General features: G+C 44.9%; 1 protein-coding gene across 2 annotated transcripts in view; it reads right to left on the bottom strand.

Moving 5' to 3' along the window:
* Positions 1–16,395, bottom strand: part of HNF1B (HNF1 homeobox B) — a gene marked incomplete at both ends in the record, with an annotated part of 51,011 nt that overhangs the window by 13,120 nt on the left and 21,496 nt on the right. For both annotated transcript variants that reach the window (XM_081272558.1, XM_081272559.1), the window contains 2 exons: positions 1,946–2,078; positions 7,081–7,241. In XM_081272558.1, coding sequence (XP_081128684.1) covers positions 1,946–2,078; positions 7,081–7,241 — 294 coding nt within the window. The remainder of the gene's footprint in view (positions 1–1,945; positions 2,079–7,080; positions 7,242–16,395) is intronic.

Raw genomic sequence — 16,395 nt, 5'->3', positions numbered from 1 at the left:
CAGAGTCTGCGATCCTGATGTGCCTCAGTTCCAGGATGGAGAGCCTCTGATGTCATTCTAGTTCCTGCAGTGTGACTCTTGATATTTTCATCCATTTTCTGGGCACAGATTCCTGCTTAAGCAGCTTCTGTTGGAAGCAGTCCAGTGGACAATAGAGAATGAGGAGTTGGCATGGACAGATCCTGTATCCTGAGTCCTCTTATCCCCAGACACAGCCTCCCTACTCAACAACATTTGAGTGTTGGCTCAATGAGAATTTCTGCAACTGGCTCTTCATCTGATACTCCTTGGGGTGGGACCATTGTGTCTCTGCAGAAGCCTGCTGCTGATCTCGCCATTCTTCACACTGAGTGCCCCGAGTACACATGCACACCCACCATCTAATGTACCTTCCAGTGCTGCCCACCTGCTATCAGAGAACATTGTGGGAAGACAGAGAAGTATGGCAGAGGAGATTTAGAAGGACAAAATTGAAAAATATGCAATGGCTCTGTAGAAAACTTTAGTTCAGATTGTACCCAAAATAATATATACAACTGTGTATGTCAGCCAAAGCTTGACATGGGAAGAAGGAAGGCAAGTGGAACACTGGTGTATTATTTTGGTTACAGAAGTATGGAAGTGCATATCTTACCCATGGGTTTTTTTAGTTAAATCTTTTAGAGGGCAAGCAAGCTGGTTTCAGGTATCCTATCTCATTCTCAATCCAAACCCTGGTGTTAATTTGGTTATCATTGTCCACGTACATGCCAGAGGGTTTGTGAAAAGAGAGTAAATTTTAAATAACTTTTTAGTTTGCAAGTTTTCTAAAGGCTTCTCCATTCCCATTCTCCTTCTGCATAAATCAACACAGAATGTATTGATTTCCCAGCAGTCAAACTCAGTCAATAAATCTATGTGCCTCCTGAGGGCCCTGTTCTGCCCTCAAAGGACATGTAAGTCATTCCCTTAGGAAGTGATCCCAGTTCCGAGTGATCCTAAAATCTGAGAGCCAGTTTAGGGAGAGATGAGGGAAGGAAAGAAAAATTCAGGAAGCAAACAAAGAGGTGGTTCACATGGACAATAGACATAAGAATGGCCAAGAGGACACAGGGCAATACAGAGTGAAGTAAAAGATGACCAATGTGTCACCCTTAGATCTCTCCTGAGTCATCTCAGAATACTTCTAAGGGTCACCATGGTGGTTTTGAGAATCAGTGACTTGCCCTGAGCTGTCCCAGTGAGTCTACGAATACACAGAACACTTGTCAACATGAAAACTCCTCAGAGATATCCACAGCCACAGCCTGCTTCTGACTCCCTATGGACAAGAATGGCCTGTCTGTGATGGGAAGCAGCCTGTATTAGAACGGGAGCCTCCTGGTGCTGAAAGGAACTGGTACATTTCTCTGTCTTTAGGCATGTGCCTAAATTACCTATTTCTCCTTAAAGTTTCCAAAGCTCAGACACATAAATGTGACAGTGTCCCTCTGGATCCTCCCCATGTATTTTCAACTTTAGTTATAAAGAGGTCTTGGCTCTATTCAGAAGGAAACCCAATATGTCTTGCTCCATCCCCACCAACACAAAGAACTGCATGAAAAATATGCCACATACATAAGCTGTGACATTATACATATTCATGCTTTATAGATTTACAAGCATGTCAGCATTCACTGCCATTTGATGGCTTCAACAACTCACTTTATAGATGAGGTAATTGAACCTCATAAAGTGCAATGATTTGACCTGTGCCGTCCAGCTAGTGATCAGGATTCAAATCCATTCCAAAATTTTCCTCTCGCTTTGAACTAAACAATATGAATATTGTTAAGGAGAGAGAAAAGGAACTAAAGAAGTTAGATACAAAGGGGAGTGCCTATGGTCCTTTTTAAAAATCATGTTGATTTGCTTCCCATTCTTCTTCTCCCTGGCCCCAAGTTTTCTGACCAAGAAGAGAACTTACTTTGTGCAATGGCCATGACTCCGGACAGTGGGGTCATGATGAGGTTTTGAGATTGCTGGGGATTGTGGTGGGACAGGCTGTGGATGTTCGTCAAGGTGCTGACCGGGGGCAAACCTCCTCCTGAGACTGCTATCTGCTGGAGAGGATAAACAAGAGTAGCATGAGTGCAACTGGAAATACTGAGGGCAGTTTCCAGAATGACAGGACTTAGCAATTCCTTGGCACAGCTAACTTGCTCATTCATCCATTCACTTCATGAGTATGAAGCACCTACTGTGGAACAGATACTCTAGGGGCTGAGAATAGGGCAGCAAGTAAAACAGGCAAGGCTGCTGCCCTCATGGGGTTTGCATTTGTTGATCGTTTTTGCACGTTACTTTTGCTTCAGAAATCCTGCTTATGTGTCCCCAGCTCACTTTGTGTGCACCCTCTGTTCTGCCTTCTGCCTTCTACATTATGGGTGTAGAGACACAACGCCAAAAACAGCTCAAGAAATGCCCTGGGGTTTCCTGGAGAGAGTATTCAGGAACCAGGCAGGAGCACAGGGAAACTGTCCCTGAGTCCAGACCCCACTACAATCCCAGGAGGATACTTCTGTCCTTCCCATTTCATGGATGAAAAATCGAGACTCAGAGTAGATATGTATCTTGTTAAGTTAAGATTCTGTAACTAGTAAACGGCACCCCTTTTATTCAAGCCCAGGTCTGTCTGACCCTAAAACCCAAGTTCTTATCTGTTATGTGGGGCACCCCTCCCCCTTCCCCCCATAATTGTTACTAAGGATTGGGGGAGCTAAAACATTATTGGATAATTCTGTTTTTTTTTTCCTCCCAACTCTTCACTATACATTTTTTTTCTTCCTTCCTTTCTTCCTTCCCTCCTGTCAAGCTGCTAATATTGTAATGACAAGCTACTAAGCAAGCTCCCCATTTTGTTTCTCCATTATATTCTGATGACAGTAAGGAAAATCTACTCTGATTCTTGCTTGTTTACTTTAATCTCAGCCACTTAATTGAATCCTTTTACTTGTTCCTACCAATATTTTTCCCTCATATATTTTTTTTTCCAAGTGTATAATTGCATCACAAGCACAAAATGTTAACAGAGAGGGCTGGGGTTGTAGCTCTAGTGGTAGAGCATTTGCCTAGCATCTGTGAGGCACTGAGTTCAGTCCTCAGCACCATATAAAAATAAATAAATAAGTAAAGAAAGAAAGAAAGAAAGGCATTGTTTCATCTACAAGTAAAACAACAACAACAAAAAGAAAAAGCAATAAAAAATGTTAACAGAGGCTCTTCCTTGCTAGAACAAACGCTTCTACATGTCTGTCGGTTAGAACTTCCTGAAAAATATTAAACAAAAACAACTGTAATAGGTGTGCTTGTTTTGATCCTGATGTTATCAGATATGTTTTTAATGTTCCCATTAATTATTATTGATTAGAATAGAGTTATCAGTTTAATACACACACTTTTTTCACGATAGTTTGCTATTTATAGTTTAAAAATAATTTCTAAATTTGTTATTAGGAAAGGACTGTTTTCCCTCATTCTGAACAAGCTCAGATGTTGTGAAGAGCATCAGGAACCCTGGGAGATGCTTTAGGGTTAGAATACATCATGTGTCTGAGCAATTTAGCTTCCCTTCTTCCTTCTTTTTCTACCCAGAGCTCTTCCAGATTATGGGTCTCAAATCAGTGCTCAGGTAAGACTCGATCTCTGGCCCTGCCCTTCTGGTCAAATCCATAGTTTCCAAGGTTAATTTTAAAAAAGAATGAAAAAATCCAAACAGGTTTGTTTGTGTTTTTAAAATGAGCATCAATAAATGAGTTAGAAGTCACATGACCAAGAAGGAATTCCAACCACATCAAACAAGAGAGAACCAGCCTGTTTGCTGGACTTGTTTTTCAAAATGTCAGAGTCATAAAAAAAAAAAAAAAAAATTTGGTAACCTGCTCTCAGACTCAATCCCTTGGGTAATATAGTCCATTGGAGAAAGTCAATGAAGTGACAGTCATCTTACTGCCATTTCAACATTTGGTTTAGATGGTGCAACAGTCGAGTGGATGCCAATGATTAAAAACAATTTAAATATGTATAGCTTTAGAGCTTGTTAATTGCTTTTACTTGTTGTTCTCAATAGTGACCCAGGCATTATTATTATTGTCCCTGCCTTACAGATCAAGAAACAGATCCTCAGAAGAGTTGAGACTAATTCTATGTCACCTGATAAGTAAGAGAGGAAGCCAGAATTCAAACCTAGTTTTGCTGGAGTTTGAATCCTTTCCACTCACTATTGTTTGAGTAACCTTGGTCAAGTTACTTCTTACTCTAAAAGGTGACTACTACTTTTCATTTGCTCAAAGACTGAGAGAAGCCAGAGAACTGCCAAGGATATCATGGTGACCCTAACATGACAATTTGGAGAGCTGAGTTATATAATGCTGCCATTGACAGTCCTTTCCCTGAGCCAATTTCTTCACATGCCTACCACCTATGTGGGTGGTATTATTACCCCTATTTTGTAGACAAGGAAATTGAGGTTTAGAGAAGTTAAGAAATGTGTCCAAGTGGGTAGAATGGGGTTGAAAGCAGATAATCTGCCTCTCAGGCCTGACCTTTTCAACCTTGGGCCATATTGCCTGATACTGTGAAAGTATCCAGTATGTGCTTTTTTTTTTTTTTTTAAGTTCAACACACACAGATTTCAACCCTAAACCTGGCCAGCTTTTTGTCAGTGCATATCATTTTGGTAAGAAGGTGTGGGGGGCCAACAATGCAAAAGAAAGCTCAAATAGATCGAATTATTTCTAAAACCGATCCCTGGAGGCAGATTTGAAAGGTGTGTCCTATTGAAAGTTAGACACAGAAACTGTCATTCCTAGAACAGAGCTGTAAGCAATCTTTGCACCAACCCTATGACGTAGGCCCTATTATCCCACATTTAACAGATGAAGAAACTGAGGTTAAGCACTTTTCCACCCTTCTGCTGGTACATGAGAAACAAGACTTGGACATGTGGGTCCCCTTACCTGTGTTCCTTTTGAACCATATTCTACTCTTGCTTTGGTGGGCCAAGATCTGTGATGGACTTGTTATATATTAACAGGGAACAGGCTCTTGATTTGGGGTGTCCAGTGATAGTGACATAGCATAAGAGCCAGAGTGCTGGAGACAGGGGAAAATCTGGTCCCTGCCAACAAGCTTCCAGATGTTTGCTAACAGTGTGGAGCGCTATCTTGGTCAATCATCAATCCAATAATCGCTGCCCAGTGGGGCACCATGGAACAGGAAGGGAAGAAAAAGTGTCTGCAGGCTGTATTTGGAGCAGCCTGGACCTGGGCGAGGCAGCTGGCCTCTTAGAAGGAAGAGTGGAGAGTGGGAGAGCTCCAAGGGAAACCCCAAGGACTTTTAAGCTGTAAGAGCCGAGACTTGGTTTTTCTTTTCTTTTGGTGGTGCTGGGGATTGATGGAACCCCAGGCTTCTCACCACCAAGCAAGCGCTTACCCCAGAACTGCATCCCCAGCCTGGGCCTTGGAAGAGTTTATCCACTGAAAAGTGAAGACCTCTTCCTTTTTCTAGGGAAGCCTGGGTAATGCTTAACTCTAATTTGTTTGGGTCTTGACGTGCCTCTTGAGAAATCATAAAGACTTTCCCGTGTCTCTCATGAGGTGGCTAAACACAAATTGTTCTTCAGGAAGAAGGATCTTTCTTAAGGGATGGGGGAAGGGCAAGAGGGCTGCAAAATGCCTCCCACTTGGGTGTCCTTTCCTTTTTTGGTTTACAAGGATCCCATCCCCTCCCCACTGCCCTTCACCAGGGAGACCAGCTCAGGTCCCCTGAAACTGGAGTTGGCTGGGCCAGCTCTCCCCCGGAAACTACACTTTGTTTTTCCTCCAGGGAGCTGGGGCTTGATCACCTGTGACTCACTATTCCTGTGTTGCCTACACAGCACCCACGTCAAGGTCTAAAATGGCATCTGCTCCCTGTTGCCCTCTCCCCATTCAGGCCCCCACTGGCCTCCAGGTCAGATGCCTTGCGGGAATGTGTGCAGCTCCACCTCCCCTGGGGAAGTCAGGAACCTGCAGCTCCTCCCTCCCCGAAACACAGAGCATGACCCAAAGAATAGAGTTTTCCACTTCCTACCCTCACTAGTGTCGAAATACCTCTGTTGTCTCACAAGTCGCTCTCCCCTGCCCTGTGTTGCCACAGGATTAGAACCTTGAAAAATTCAAATTATCCATTCCTTTACCAAGTAGGCTGGCTGAACTCACACCTGGGTGTGGGGCTCTGGGTCTAGTTATAGAAAATTTCATTTAATGAGAATAACATCAACCTTAACATAACAGAAACACTGCCACTTATTAAATCTAGACTGTGTTGAATGCTGTTGCTAAATATTGCACGTGTTGTTATGCTCCCCACAACAACCCTATTGCTATCGCCCCCATTTTATAGATGAGGAAAAGAGACTGAAGGTATGATTCAGTTAACCTGCCCAAGGCTATGCCACTATTAAGCGCTGGAACCGAATGCAGGTAATTGTAACTTCAAAGTCCGCCTTTCTTGCTCCAAGTGACCGCCCCACCCCACCTGCCATTTTGTGCTTCCATCTTCACAGATACGACATGCGTGTCCTTCAGAATCTCAGTTCCAGAACCTTCTTCCATCTCCTGCTATTCACTAAATCCTGACTTGCTAAGGACTCTCCTCACCAGTACCAAGGAGGATGGTAAAGAGAGGGCTTGTTTCAAAGTGAGGTGCTTTCTGGGTTAAAACACTGGCTTTGGAGGCCTTGGAGGGGAGGGATGAATGAACATTTTATCAACACAAATGTCATTGGCAGCCCCAAAACAAACAGCGTCCCACCCGGCTTGCTCCTTTATGAGGCATTCAATCAATAAAATGAGAGCAGAGCTCTGTCAGATTTATTGGCTGGGTTCAAACCGAACACCTCTTCTACCCGCCAAAGGCTAGGTCACCAGCTCTACCTTTCCGTTCCAGTTCTGGACAGCCCCCATTTTCCCCTGTGGGGTTACAATGGTTCATTGTTTGAGGCAGGCCTTGTGAGAAGTTGTGTTTGTTTTGCCTCTTATCTTATCAGCTCCAGAGCTACAATGGCCCAGGTGTACTCACCATTTTACCATCAGGTGAGAGGAGATTGTGGCCGGGGTCCAGGCTGGCTGGGGAGACTTGCTGTAAAACTGACTGGCTGGTCACCATGGCACTGTTGCCATGGTGACTGATTGTTGAAGAGGAAGTGACCTCATTGCTTCCCTGCTGGCTGTAGCGTACTCCTGCAAAACAACAACAGACCCAGTAGGGAACATTAGTGTCACCAGGGGCCCCAGAATACTGACTCAGCTCCCCTTGTTTTCAGGGGTGGATGACAAGAAGTCAAACTTGCCTTCTCCTCCCCTGAACACACACACACACACACACACACACACACACGCATACACACACACACACACACATCTACCAGTTGTCTTTGGAACAAGAATAGCATGCCTCTACTTTAATTCTAGAATGTAAGCTCCATGAGAATAGGATATATATCCAGAGTCTTGCTACTTGGTAGCCATCTGTAAACTTCTGCTGAATGAATCAAAGACTGAATGAATCCTGCTTGTTATTGCTTTAGCATAGTTTTTTGGCTTTTTTTGTTTTTTGTTTTGTTTGGATTTGGAGGCTGAGATCAGCCTTCTCATCCTGGCTGGAGTATTTCTTCTATTCTTCAATATATCTTCTAGAAATGCTTTCCTGGTGTCTCTTGGCTATATGGAATTACAAAGTATGAGTAGACCATTTGACAAAGAAGAAGCACTTGTCCAGGGACCTCTATAGGAGCCACAGCTCAGGCATTGGTCTCTGTCTACCACTTTTTGGCTGAGCCCTAGAGACCAGGGGACACAGGAAGAGCAGGGCATGGATGGGGTTATAATTAGTTGTCTTTGGCCCTGGATCCCACATTCCTTTGATGGGTCCCCTTTGTCTGACTTCCAGGGCCCAGGGAAAGGTGTGTCTGCAGAGGTGAGGCAGGCAACACACGTGGGCAGGAGGTGAACGCTTAGTAAACCACTGGAGAGTCAAGTGTATCTAACCCTCACTGCTCTGACCCTCCTTAGGAATCAAAAAGGAGGTCTGCTCTCAGGAAAGGGCAAGTGCTGGACAGAGACCAGGCAACTGAAGGAAGCAGAAGGGCAAAGAACCCGGGGCCAGTTTGCAGAAGCAAGTCCTGCTTGAAGTCTCCATAAAATAGCCAAGGACAAGGTTGGGGGTCCTTGAGGGCATCTCTCCTCCGTCTCCCTCCTAGACAATGTACTTTGTATTTGGTTTTCGATTTGACAAAAAGGTTTGGGAAGGAGGGGGTCCTGTCTTGCAAGGGAGGGAGACCAAATGCTTTAGGCTTGGAATCATTTGAAGAAGCGGGCCAACTCTTGGGCCATCCTTTCCCTTGCCCAGTGTTCCAAGATGAACCATCCCTGTATACAAATTCTGTGGCTGTTGACCCTGCCCTGCCTCCTGTCCCAAGCAGAGTCCCACCTTCCAGGGGAGGCTACTGAGTCCCCTCTGGCAAGCTGTCATAGCCAGTAGCCTTGAATTCACTAATCTAAAACTTAAGAAGACACTCAAGCCAGTTTTCCCTGGATCCTCCTAAGGATATGACCCAAGGCTAGTTTGACCTAGAGTTTAAGAGGACTAGGGGAAAAAAACAAAAACAAATGCTAAAGCAGGTTCTAACCTTCCAAAGCAACTTGTTTGGCTAGGAAGTGGCTTGATGCTTTGCTCTGCAGGCTTTTCCTATTGTTTTTTTCCCCCTCATCCTTCAATTCAAAGGCCGCTATGGGGGTGAGTTTGGCACTGGAATGGCTTCTGGTCCAGGGCACTACACTTTTTTACTCCCCTAAGAACAAGAGCTCTGAAGTTAAAAGAGGAAAGGCCTCTATCTCTCCACATCAACAGACTCTGCCCAGTCCTGTCTGTCTTCTTCTGTACCTGTCTGCAGTCCTCTAAGGACTCACCACCTTCGACTCCATCCCATTGGATTAAATTGGGTCCTTTTTCTCCACTTACACTGGCCACCCAGTTACAGCAGGATTTGCCAACAGTTCAAAGAGTCATAGATAGAAAAAGAAAGAAATGTGAACCTCGTGAACACTGAAGATTTCCAATCCATAAAAAGACAGATTTTCTGGCAAGAAGGGTCAGTGGGAAGACTGTAGGTTCTGGAACTAGACCAACTCAGGTTCAAATCTTGCCTTTGCTCTTAATCACACATGTGTGTGATCATAGGAACATTGCTTTCCCTCTCCGTGTCTTAGCTTCCTTTCCTAAAATGAAGAGAATACTACCTTAACAGAACTATTAAAATTAATTTTTTTAGATGTTGATGGACTTTTGTTTTCTTTCTTTATTTTACATGTGGTGCTGAGAATCGAACCCAGTGCCTCTCATAGGCTAGGCAAGTGCTCTACCACTGAGCCACAACACCCCCGGCCCCATCCATGAACAGGGATATTTTGGGATTAGAGATAACATTTCTAGAGCTCCTAGCTTAATCTCCAATTCATGGCAACTGGGGGTGGGGATGCTGGGGGGAGGGAGCTGGTATCAGGATGGACCTGACATTTGTCCCATGAATCTAGAATTCTAGACAACATGGGGGCAGATTCTAAGTAGTGAATGCAACTGTCTCCCCCAAGGATGGTGCTAAGGCAGAACCACTGATGTCCTGCCCTGGAAGCAACTTGGGAGGAGGCCTGGCCTCTGCCCTGTTGTTCTTTTCTCTCAGAGGAACTGGAATTCACTGTGTTTCTCTCCTGACTCCCTGACCAGCTATTTACCTCCCCAAGATGCTCTGCTCCGGAGAGAATGGTGATAACGCTGGGAGTCAGGTGTGCGTTCACCTCCCAGCCTGTCCCCGTCATCGATTTGGTCTCAAGTCAAACAGTCTCTGGATTTAGCCTATTTAATTTGGCTGAAGGAAAATGGCCAGTCCCCTGATGATCAAATATGGGTCAGAGTGAGGCTTCTCCCCTGCCACCATCTACACAATTATTTATTTAAAAATAATTAACCAAGGATATCTAGAGGAAACAAAAGCCTTCTTTAGAAGGGAGTATGGCAGGAGAGAGTCCAGAGCCATTTGTTAAGAGTCCAGGCAGCTCGGCCAAGGCTGCTTCAGGCTACATAGTTTTTCTTCCCCAGTGGAATTTTGTTACACAAGCTACACAACCTGGGAGCGGCTCTGGGAGACTGATGTGCCTCTGAACCTTCCTTTGAAAATTTCTGGCTCAGGGATAGAGTCTTGGCTGGGAGTTAGGGGGATCCCTGTTTGGATCACAGCTTTGCCACTTGTTCTGTGGGTAAGCTCCAGCTTCCTCACCTACAAGCCAAGGGAATGCCCACTGCAGGAAGGGGGCTACTGTCACTGCAGTATGGTGGGAGATAGGTGGTGGGGGGAGTAGAGGGGCTGCTCCTCAACTCCAGATCTACCTGCATCCTTTTCTACTGATGCTCCTCTTACAGGGATTTGGACCCTCGCTGGACCCTGAAAGTGCTACTGCACCCAGCCAGCCATCTTTTTTAGTAGGGTGACGTAATAGAAATAGGTGCTCTTGTTAGAGGAAGGAGAAGCCAAGTAAAATTTCACAAATTCAGAAGAACACTTGAAATGAGAATAGAAGTGGAGTGCACAGTGGAGCCAGGTGACCTGGGTTTAAATCCTGGCTCCATCGTGTAATAGCTGCGTGACCTTGGGAAGGTTATTTAGCCTCCCTGAGCTTCAGTTTCGTTACTGTCTACAACATCCACCTGTGAGATCAACTGGGAAGAAGACAGAATTAATGGATGTGAAAGCACCCAGGCCATACTTGGCATATAGTTGTTGCTGAAAACACAACAGATCCTCCTACTGTCAGATTGTCTTTAAGACACTTTTTGGAAAGCTGGGATCACAAAAGCTTACTGAGTGCCTGTCATGCAGGCACATTGCTAAGAAGGGGAATGACTCTTCCCTTCACCATGGCAAGCTCTGAAATTGAAGATATGACAGGGCTCTGGACCAGCCTCGACTTGCCAAAAATGCCAGGTAATCAGCCACAGAGCACCCGAAGGAAAAATGACCATGCCAGAGGGTGGCCCACACCTTCCACTCCCTCATTCAAGCCTCTAATTGACCATGTCCCCAGTGAACCACAGAAAGTGTGTCCAGAAGGAAAAAGCATCCTGGGTGGAGCAGAGAGACTTTCCTGAGGCCCTGCTGAGGTCATCCACTTTCCCCTATTCCTGGGCCTCAGCTCCATGGGGGTTGGGTGGTTGCTAAACTCCTAATAGCATAGGGGACAGACCCAGATTGTCCAGTTTCTATCCAATATGACTGACCAGAAGTGTCAAAAGCACAGACCAAGCCTATGGTTCCAAAGAGCCAGCTTTCCCTGCATTGTCCTCCTGGGCCAGTACACATCTCCAGGATGCCCTTCACCCCACTATGGCCTGGGATTTCTTTCTAAAACAAAACCATACCAAGTCGCTGCTCTGCTTAGAAATCTAAAACTGGTAAAATTGGGACTTCACAATTTGTCTTATGTGCATCATCTCTTGCCACATCCCATACAGCCAAGAGAGATCACCGGCCCCGCTTCAAATAGCCCTGCCTGCCCTGCCTCTGTGCTTTGCTTACACTCTTTGCTCTGCCTGAAAAGCTCTTCCCTTCTCCACATCTCATCCCAGAGAGGACTAACTGTCGGTTCTCTGGGAAGCCCTTCTTGATTGGTCCTGGTGGTTGTCTGCTCCATCCTTTGTATTTACTTGTGCTGGCTATTCGTCCCCCAGGACTGTGTTATCCTGAACCCTGATGTGTTTATTCTCCTCTCCTTAAAGGAGGAGATTCCTTGCCACATCCTCAGCCTCACACAGCACCTGAACTGTGATTATCTACTGAATGAAGGAATGAGACCCCAGCTGCTTTGAGAACCCAGGTCCCAGAACAAGGGGCATCGCTTCTAGCAGGAGAAAATATGATCAGTTCTAATGTAGCAATTGTATTAAAAGTGTGAGTCTGTTTCAATCCATTGCTGTTTTAAGGAATACTTTGAGAGTCACATGAAATTCATTCGAAAAACACCAAGTGAATTCAGAAATTTGCATCCAGATGAATGGGGCGGTGCAGGACTAAACCAAATCCACCTTGTGTGCATGCGTGTGCAAACACACACACGCACACACACATCCTGAACATCTGCCAGCCATCTCAGTCACTCTGTTGCCGCAAGCTACATTCATGACCATCAAGAGTAACAACATGGGGCTAGGGATATAGCTCAGTTGGTAGAGTGCTTGCCTCACATGCACAAGGCCCCGGATTCAATCCCCAGTACCCTCTCCCCTCCCCCCCAAAAAAGGTAACAATGTTCTTCTGATTTCAGACACCCCTCTGTCTCTGACACCCATTTCCTTAAGCAAACGTCAGGAGTTTTTCAAGCTCAAGTACATATTTATGACTGCATAGCATTTATGTACTTCTTAACTATCAAGTGTAAAACTCTGCTAAAGTTTTTATTGGATTCTTATCTTTTTAAAATGTGTCACTGATAAGGTTTTCAAGAATTGTGCCTTTAAACTTGATTTTCCCAACAGTGCTGTGGTTTTCCTTAGCAAAGCATGGTGATTTTTAGGTTACATAGAACCGACTGTGCAAATGTATTCAAAGACAGACACAACTGTCTTACAGGAGGACCCCAGGGAGCAGATGCTCAGAGGGTGTCATTAACCATAGAAACCTGTGCTTCAGGGTTTATAACTGTAGCTCATAGAGCCCTAGATATATGATTCTCTAAGATCTTGGAAAAATGGTTGCAATCCCTATTCCATAATTCCAGAGATCAACAAGACATCTCTTGATACTTTAAATCCTCTCTCTCTCTCTCAAAGATGTGATGATTCTGGGTCAGCCAATCTGTAAAATGGGCCTACAGATTTCCTCTCCTCAGATACTAGAATGATGAATAATATCAGAGAAGCTCTGGATTCTGCTGAGAGACAAAATGTTAGGCAAATCAAAGAGCAACATCAGCCAGGATCTCACATCCAGAATTGTTCTTGTATAAGAAGAGAGGAGGAAGTGCGGACTCTCTTGCAATGTGGGGGCTCAGATTGTCCTCAAGTGGTCCTTGGCACTGAAGCCTGGGGGTTCCCTTCACTGAAGTCTGCCAGCTCCACCCAGAACCTGGTGGGATGCCTTTCCCCCTTGACATTTCAAGCCAACCTCCCATCCCTGATAATGCAGGAATGTTCCTCTGGCTGGTGGACCTCTGCCAACAAGTGAGTGTCCCGCCACCAACAGAGTAAACATTACTCAACTGGCCAGGGCTCTGTCACACACATTCTTCCCCTGTGTTCCTAACCTCATGCAGAGTGTGGCCCAGCTCCATTGGGTCTGGAAACTGGGAATTTAAACTCAGGCAGGAGGGAGCAGGTGAAGGAAAAACTCTCCCAAAAGGAAATGTCCATGTCCATAAATTATGGGCAGACAGCTGTCTTTCCCACGAAACCACAACTTTGTGTAGGGGAGAGAAGGGGGGGGGGCAGGGGTTAGGCTAGTCTTGATGGCCTTTTACTATGTGCTGATAACTCTAACCTCCCCCTACTCCAAGCACGAGTTGCTTCTCTTGAGGGCAGAGGCAGGGAGACAAATGATCCAGTCTGGTGAACTTGTGAGACACTCATCTGAGGTTAGAAGAATGTGAACAAATTCCCTGGCTTGAAACCCAGGAACTCTAGAAATGAAAGCTTTCAAATGACTTTGCATTGCTGCCTCGGTTTCCTCCTTTGTAACAGTACTTTTTGCCAATTCTTAATAATATTTCCTCCTAAGGAAAAAAGATTAATGTTTGCAAAGAGTTTAGGAGATTAAAAATCTGAGAGCCTAGGAGGAAAAAAAGCTGGTGCGAGATGAAAGCAATTTAAACACTGGGCTAGTTTCCATTCCAGATCCTAAGGTGGCTTAGGTAGGAGCCCAATTCATAAGAGAAGAAACACAGACAGACCCGTGGGGACGGTAAACATTCTTGACTCAAGGAGTAAAAAGTTGAGTGACACTCCAGGGAAGCCCACAAACTGGTTTTCTTATAAAAAATCAAAGCAAATGTAACCAAGAAAAAAAAAAATCTTCCATTAAAAGCATCTTGGCTGAGATCAGGAGCTAGAAGTGCCCCCATGCACCTGAAAACATCACACAGGGAGGAGGCAGAAGAACAACAGAAACCTCGAGTGTCTTCCCACTGGGTCTGAGGTGCCCCACCTTGTCCTCGCCGCATTTGGCAGGCAAACATCAGGAAGCTTGTAATGATCACTTCAGCCTAGAGATGGCCGCTCCAAGCCCTTGAGAATTTGAGCAGTCCTCACCCTTGTGAGTATTTCCCACTGTCTGCTTCTCAATGTGTCACAGATGCCCACTTGGCAGAGTGAAAAGCTGAGGCTCAGAGAGGACAAGGTCATTTCCACTGCCTTTTCTCAGGGAACATTTAGCAAGTCTGTTATTTTGAACTTGACACTTTCCCCTCTTCCCCATAAGCCCCACAACAGCTTTAGATAAGTGGAACCACCCATGATGACCCACTAATAATTTGAACTGATTTTAAAGATTTGTTCCTTGGCTGCACCTTTCAGGGGAATGTAGGCCCCATGAGGGTAGGACCTTGTCTGTTTTCTCCTTAGCACCTTGCCCAGCCTGTGCCAGGCACTCAAATATGTATTAAATGAACAAATTAGGAATGAATGACCTATGCTTCAACTCTGATGGAGGGCTCCCACCTCCCTCAACTTGGCTCGGTGGAGTTGAATGGTATACATCTGTCCTCTAAATCTCCTGGGTTTTCAGTGATAAAAGGAGGCAAATTTTTTTTTTGAGGAGGAAAAATAGGAGAAAGAAAGGAGAGATTAAAATACAATCAAAATTGGAGAAATAGTACTGCCAATTTTGAGTGATTTTATGTCTGAAGGCACCAGACAGGTCCATCAAGGGTGAGTGTGATGTGTTTGAACCCATTCTGGGGGTCCATTAGGTTGATTTCAGAAGTAAGGAGTAAAGTCATCTAATGGGGATTTATTATGGCAACATAAGTAACTTAAATGCCTTTTTCTGCAAAAAAAAAAAAACTGGGGCAAAATTAAGAAGGGTTAACCATGGGTGTTGTTAGGTGTAAAGATTGTGGGGACAGACAGTGACCTGCTGCAGTCTGGCTCCTGGGGTCTGGTCTTTTCTGAGGCTGCCTTTGCAGGCAGGGATAATATGGCTGCAACAAAGGCCCCTAGGCTTGGCTGTTGAGGAGAATGGTGATGCTCCTAGTGGGAGTGGGCAATGGGAGAAAGGCTATAAAGCCATCAGCAGACTGAGCCACTGGGTGTCCATACAAAGTAAGGCCCTATAAACAGACATCTGTATTGTGACTGAAGGGCTAATAAAATTGCCTTAGGAAAGAGAGATTTTCCACTGCAACCCATTCAGAAGCAATATCCTACTGGGAGGTGATACCCAGAGAGAAGGTCTTTTGAGGCCTGGCAAGTTTCAGAGATGCCTCATTATGTGGGTTTGCCTGGCCAGACCCCAGCCTCTTCATCATCATCACCATCAGCATCATCATCAGCATCATCATCATGATAGATAGCCACTGATCACCCAGCAGGCTTGTGGATGCTGGCCCCAAGGAGCACCAGGTGTTGGGTGCAGAGACCTTGGAAGGTGGATAATAACTAGCTTTCCTTCAGCTGGGAGAACAGAAGCACCAGTCAAGCGCTCAGGGAGCACCCTCAGAGAACTGATGTCTGCCCAGAGCCAAGCACTTTGGCTTCTGTCTCTCCAGATGGCTTGGATTTGCAGTGCGTCTAGAACTCAGCTCACTCAGTGGAAACTCGGAAAGATTAGTTCTCAGTCTCTTCTTGCCCTGGGGCTACTGGTAACAGATTATCAAAGAACTTAACTGGAAGAACATTAAACTAACTAGTAGAATGAAACTAAATGGATTGACTAAACTAGCAAACTAGACTAGAGGAAATTAAGCTTTCTGGAACATTAGGGAGAAAGTCATATTATATTCTTTGAAAACTTCCTGGTAGCATTAATGGTGATATTATTTTGTGAACTGTATACTTTAGGTAAACAGTGTTAACAGAGGTGGAGCTGGTTGACACTGTTTTTCGAAAAGGGAAGAGATGCTTTAAATAAGACACAGAGATGTTATATCAAACACACTGAATTTTATGCTCAGTTTAAAACTGAACACTAAACTTGCAAAATAGGGCATTTATGCATCATGCTTTTGGACAGAAAGCTCTCTGACAGATACCTTCATTCCACAAATACGTGGAGCATCTGCTATGTGCCAGGCCTGGCTGAAGAAATCCAGCTTTGGCTTTGATGTCAGTATAACCCTCAATTCTCCCACCCAG

Source organism: Spermophilus citellus, assembly GCF_964194105.1.
Source record: "Spermophilus citellus genome assembly, chromosome: 17".
In the NCBI taxonomy this organism is placed as follows: Eukaryota; Metazoa; Chordata; class Mammalia; order Rodentia; family Sciuridae; genus Spermophilus; species Spermophilus citellus.
Note: the sequence above shows the minus strand (reverse complement) of the source record. Positions and strands in the feature narration are given on the sequence as shown.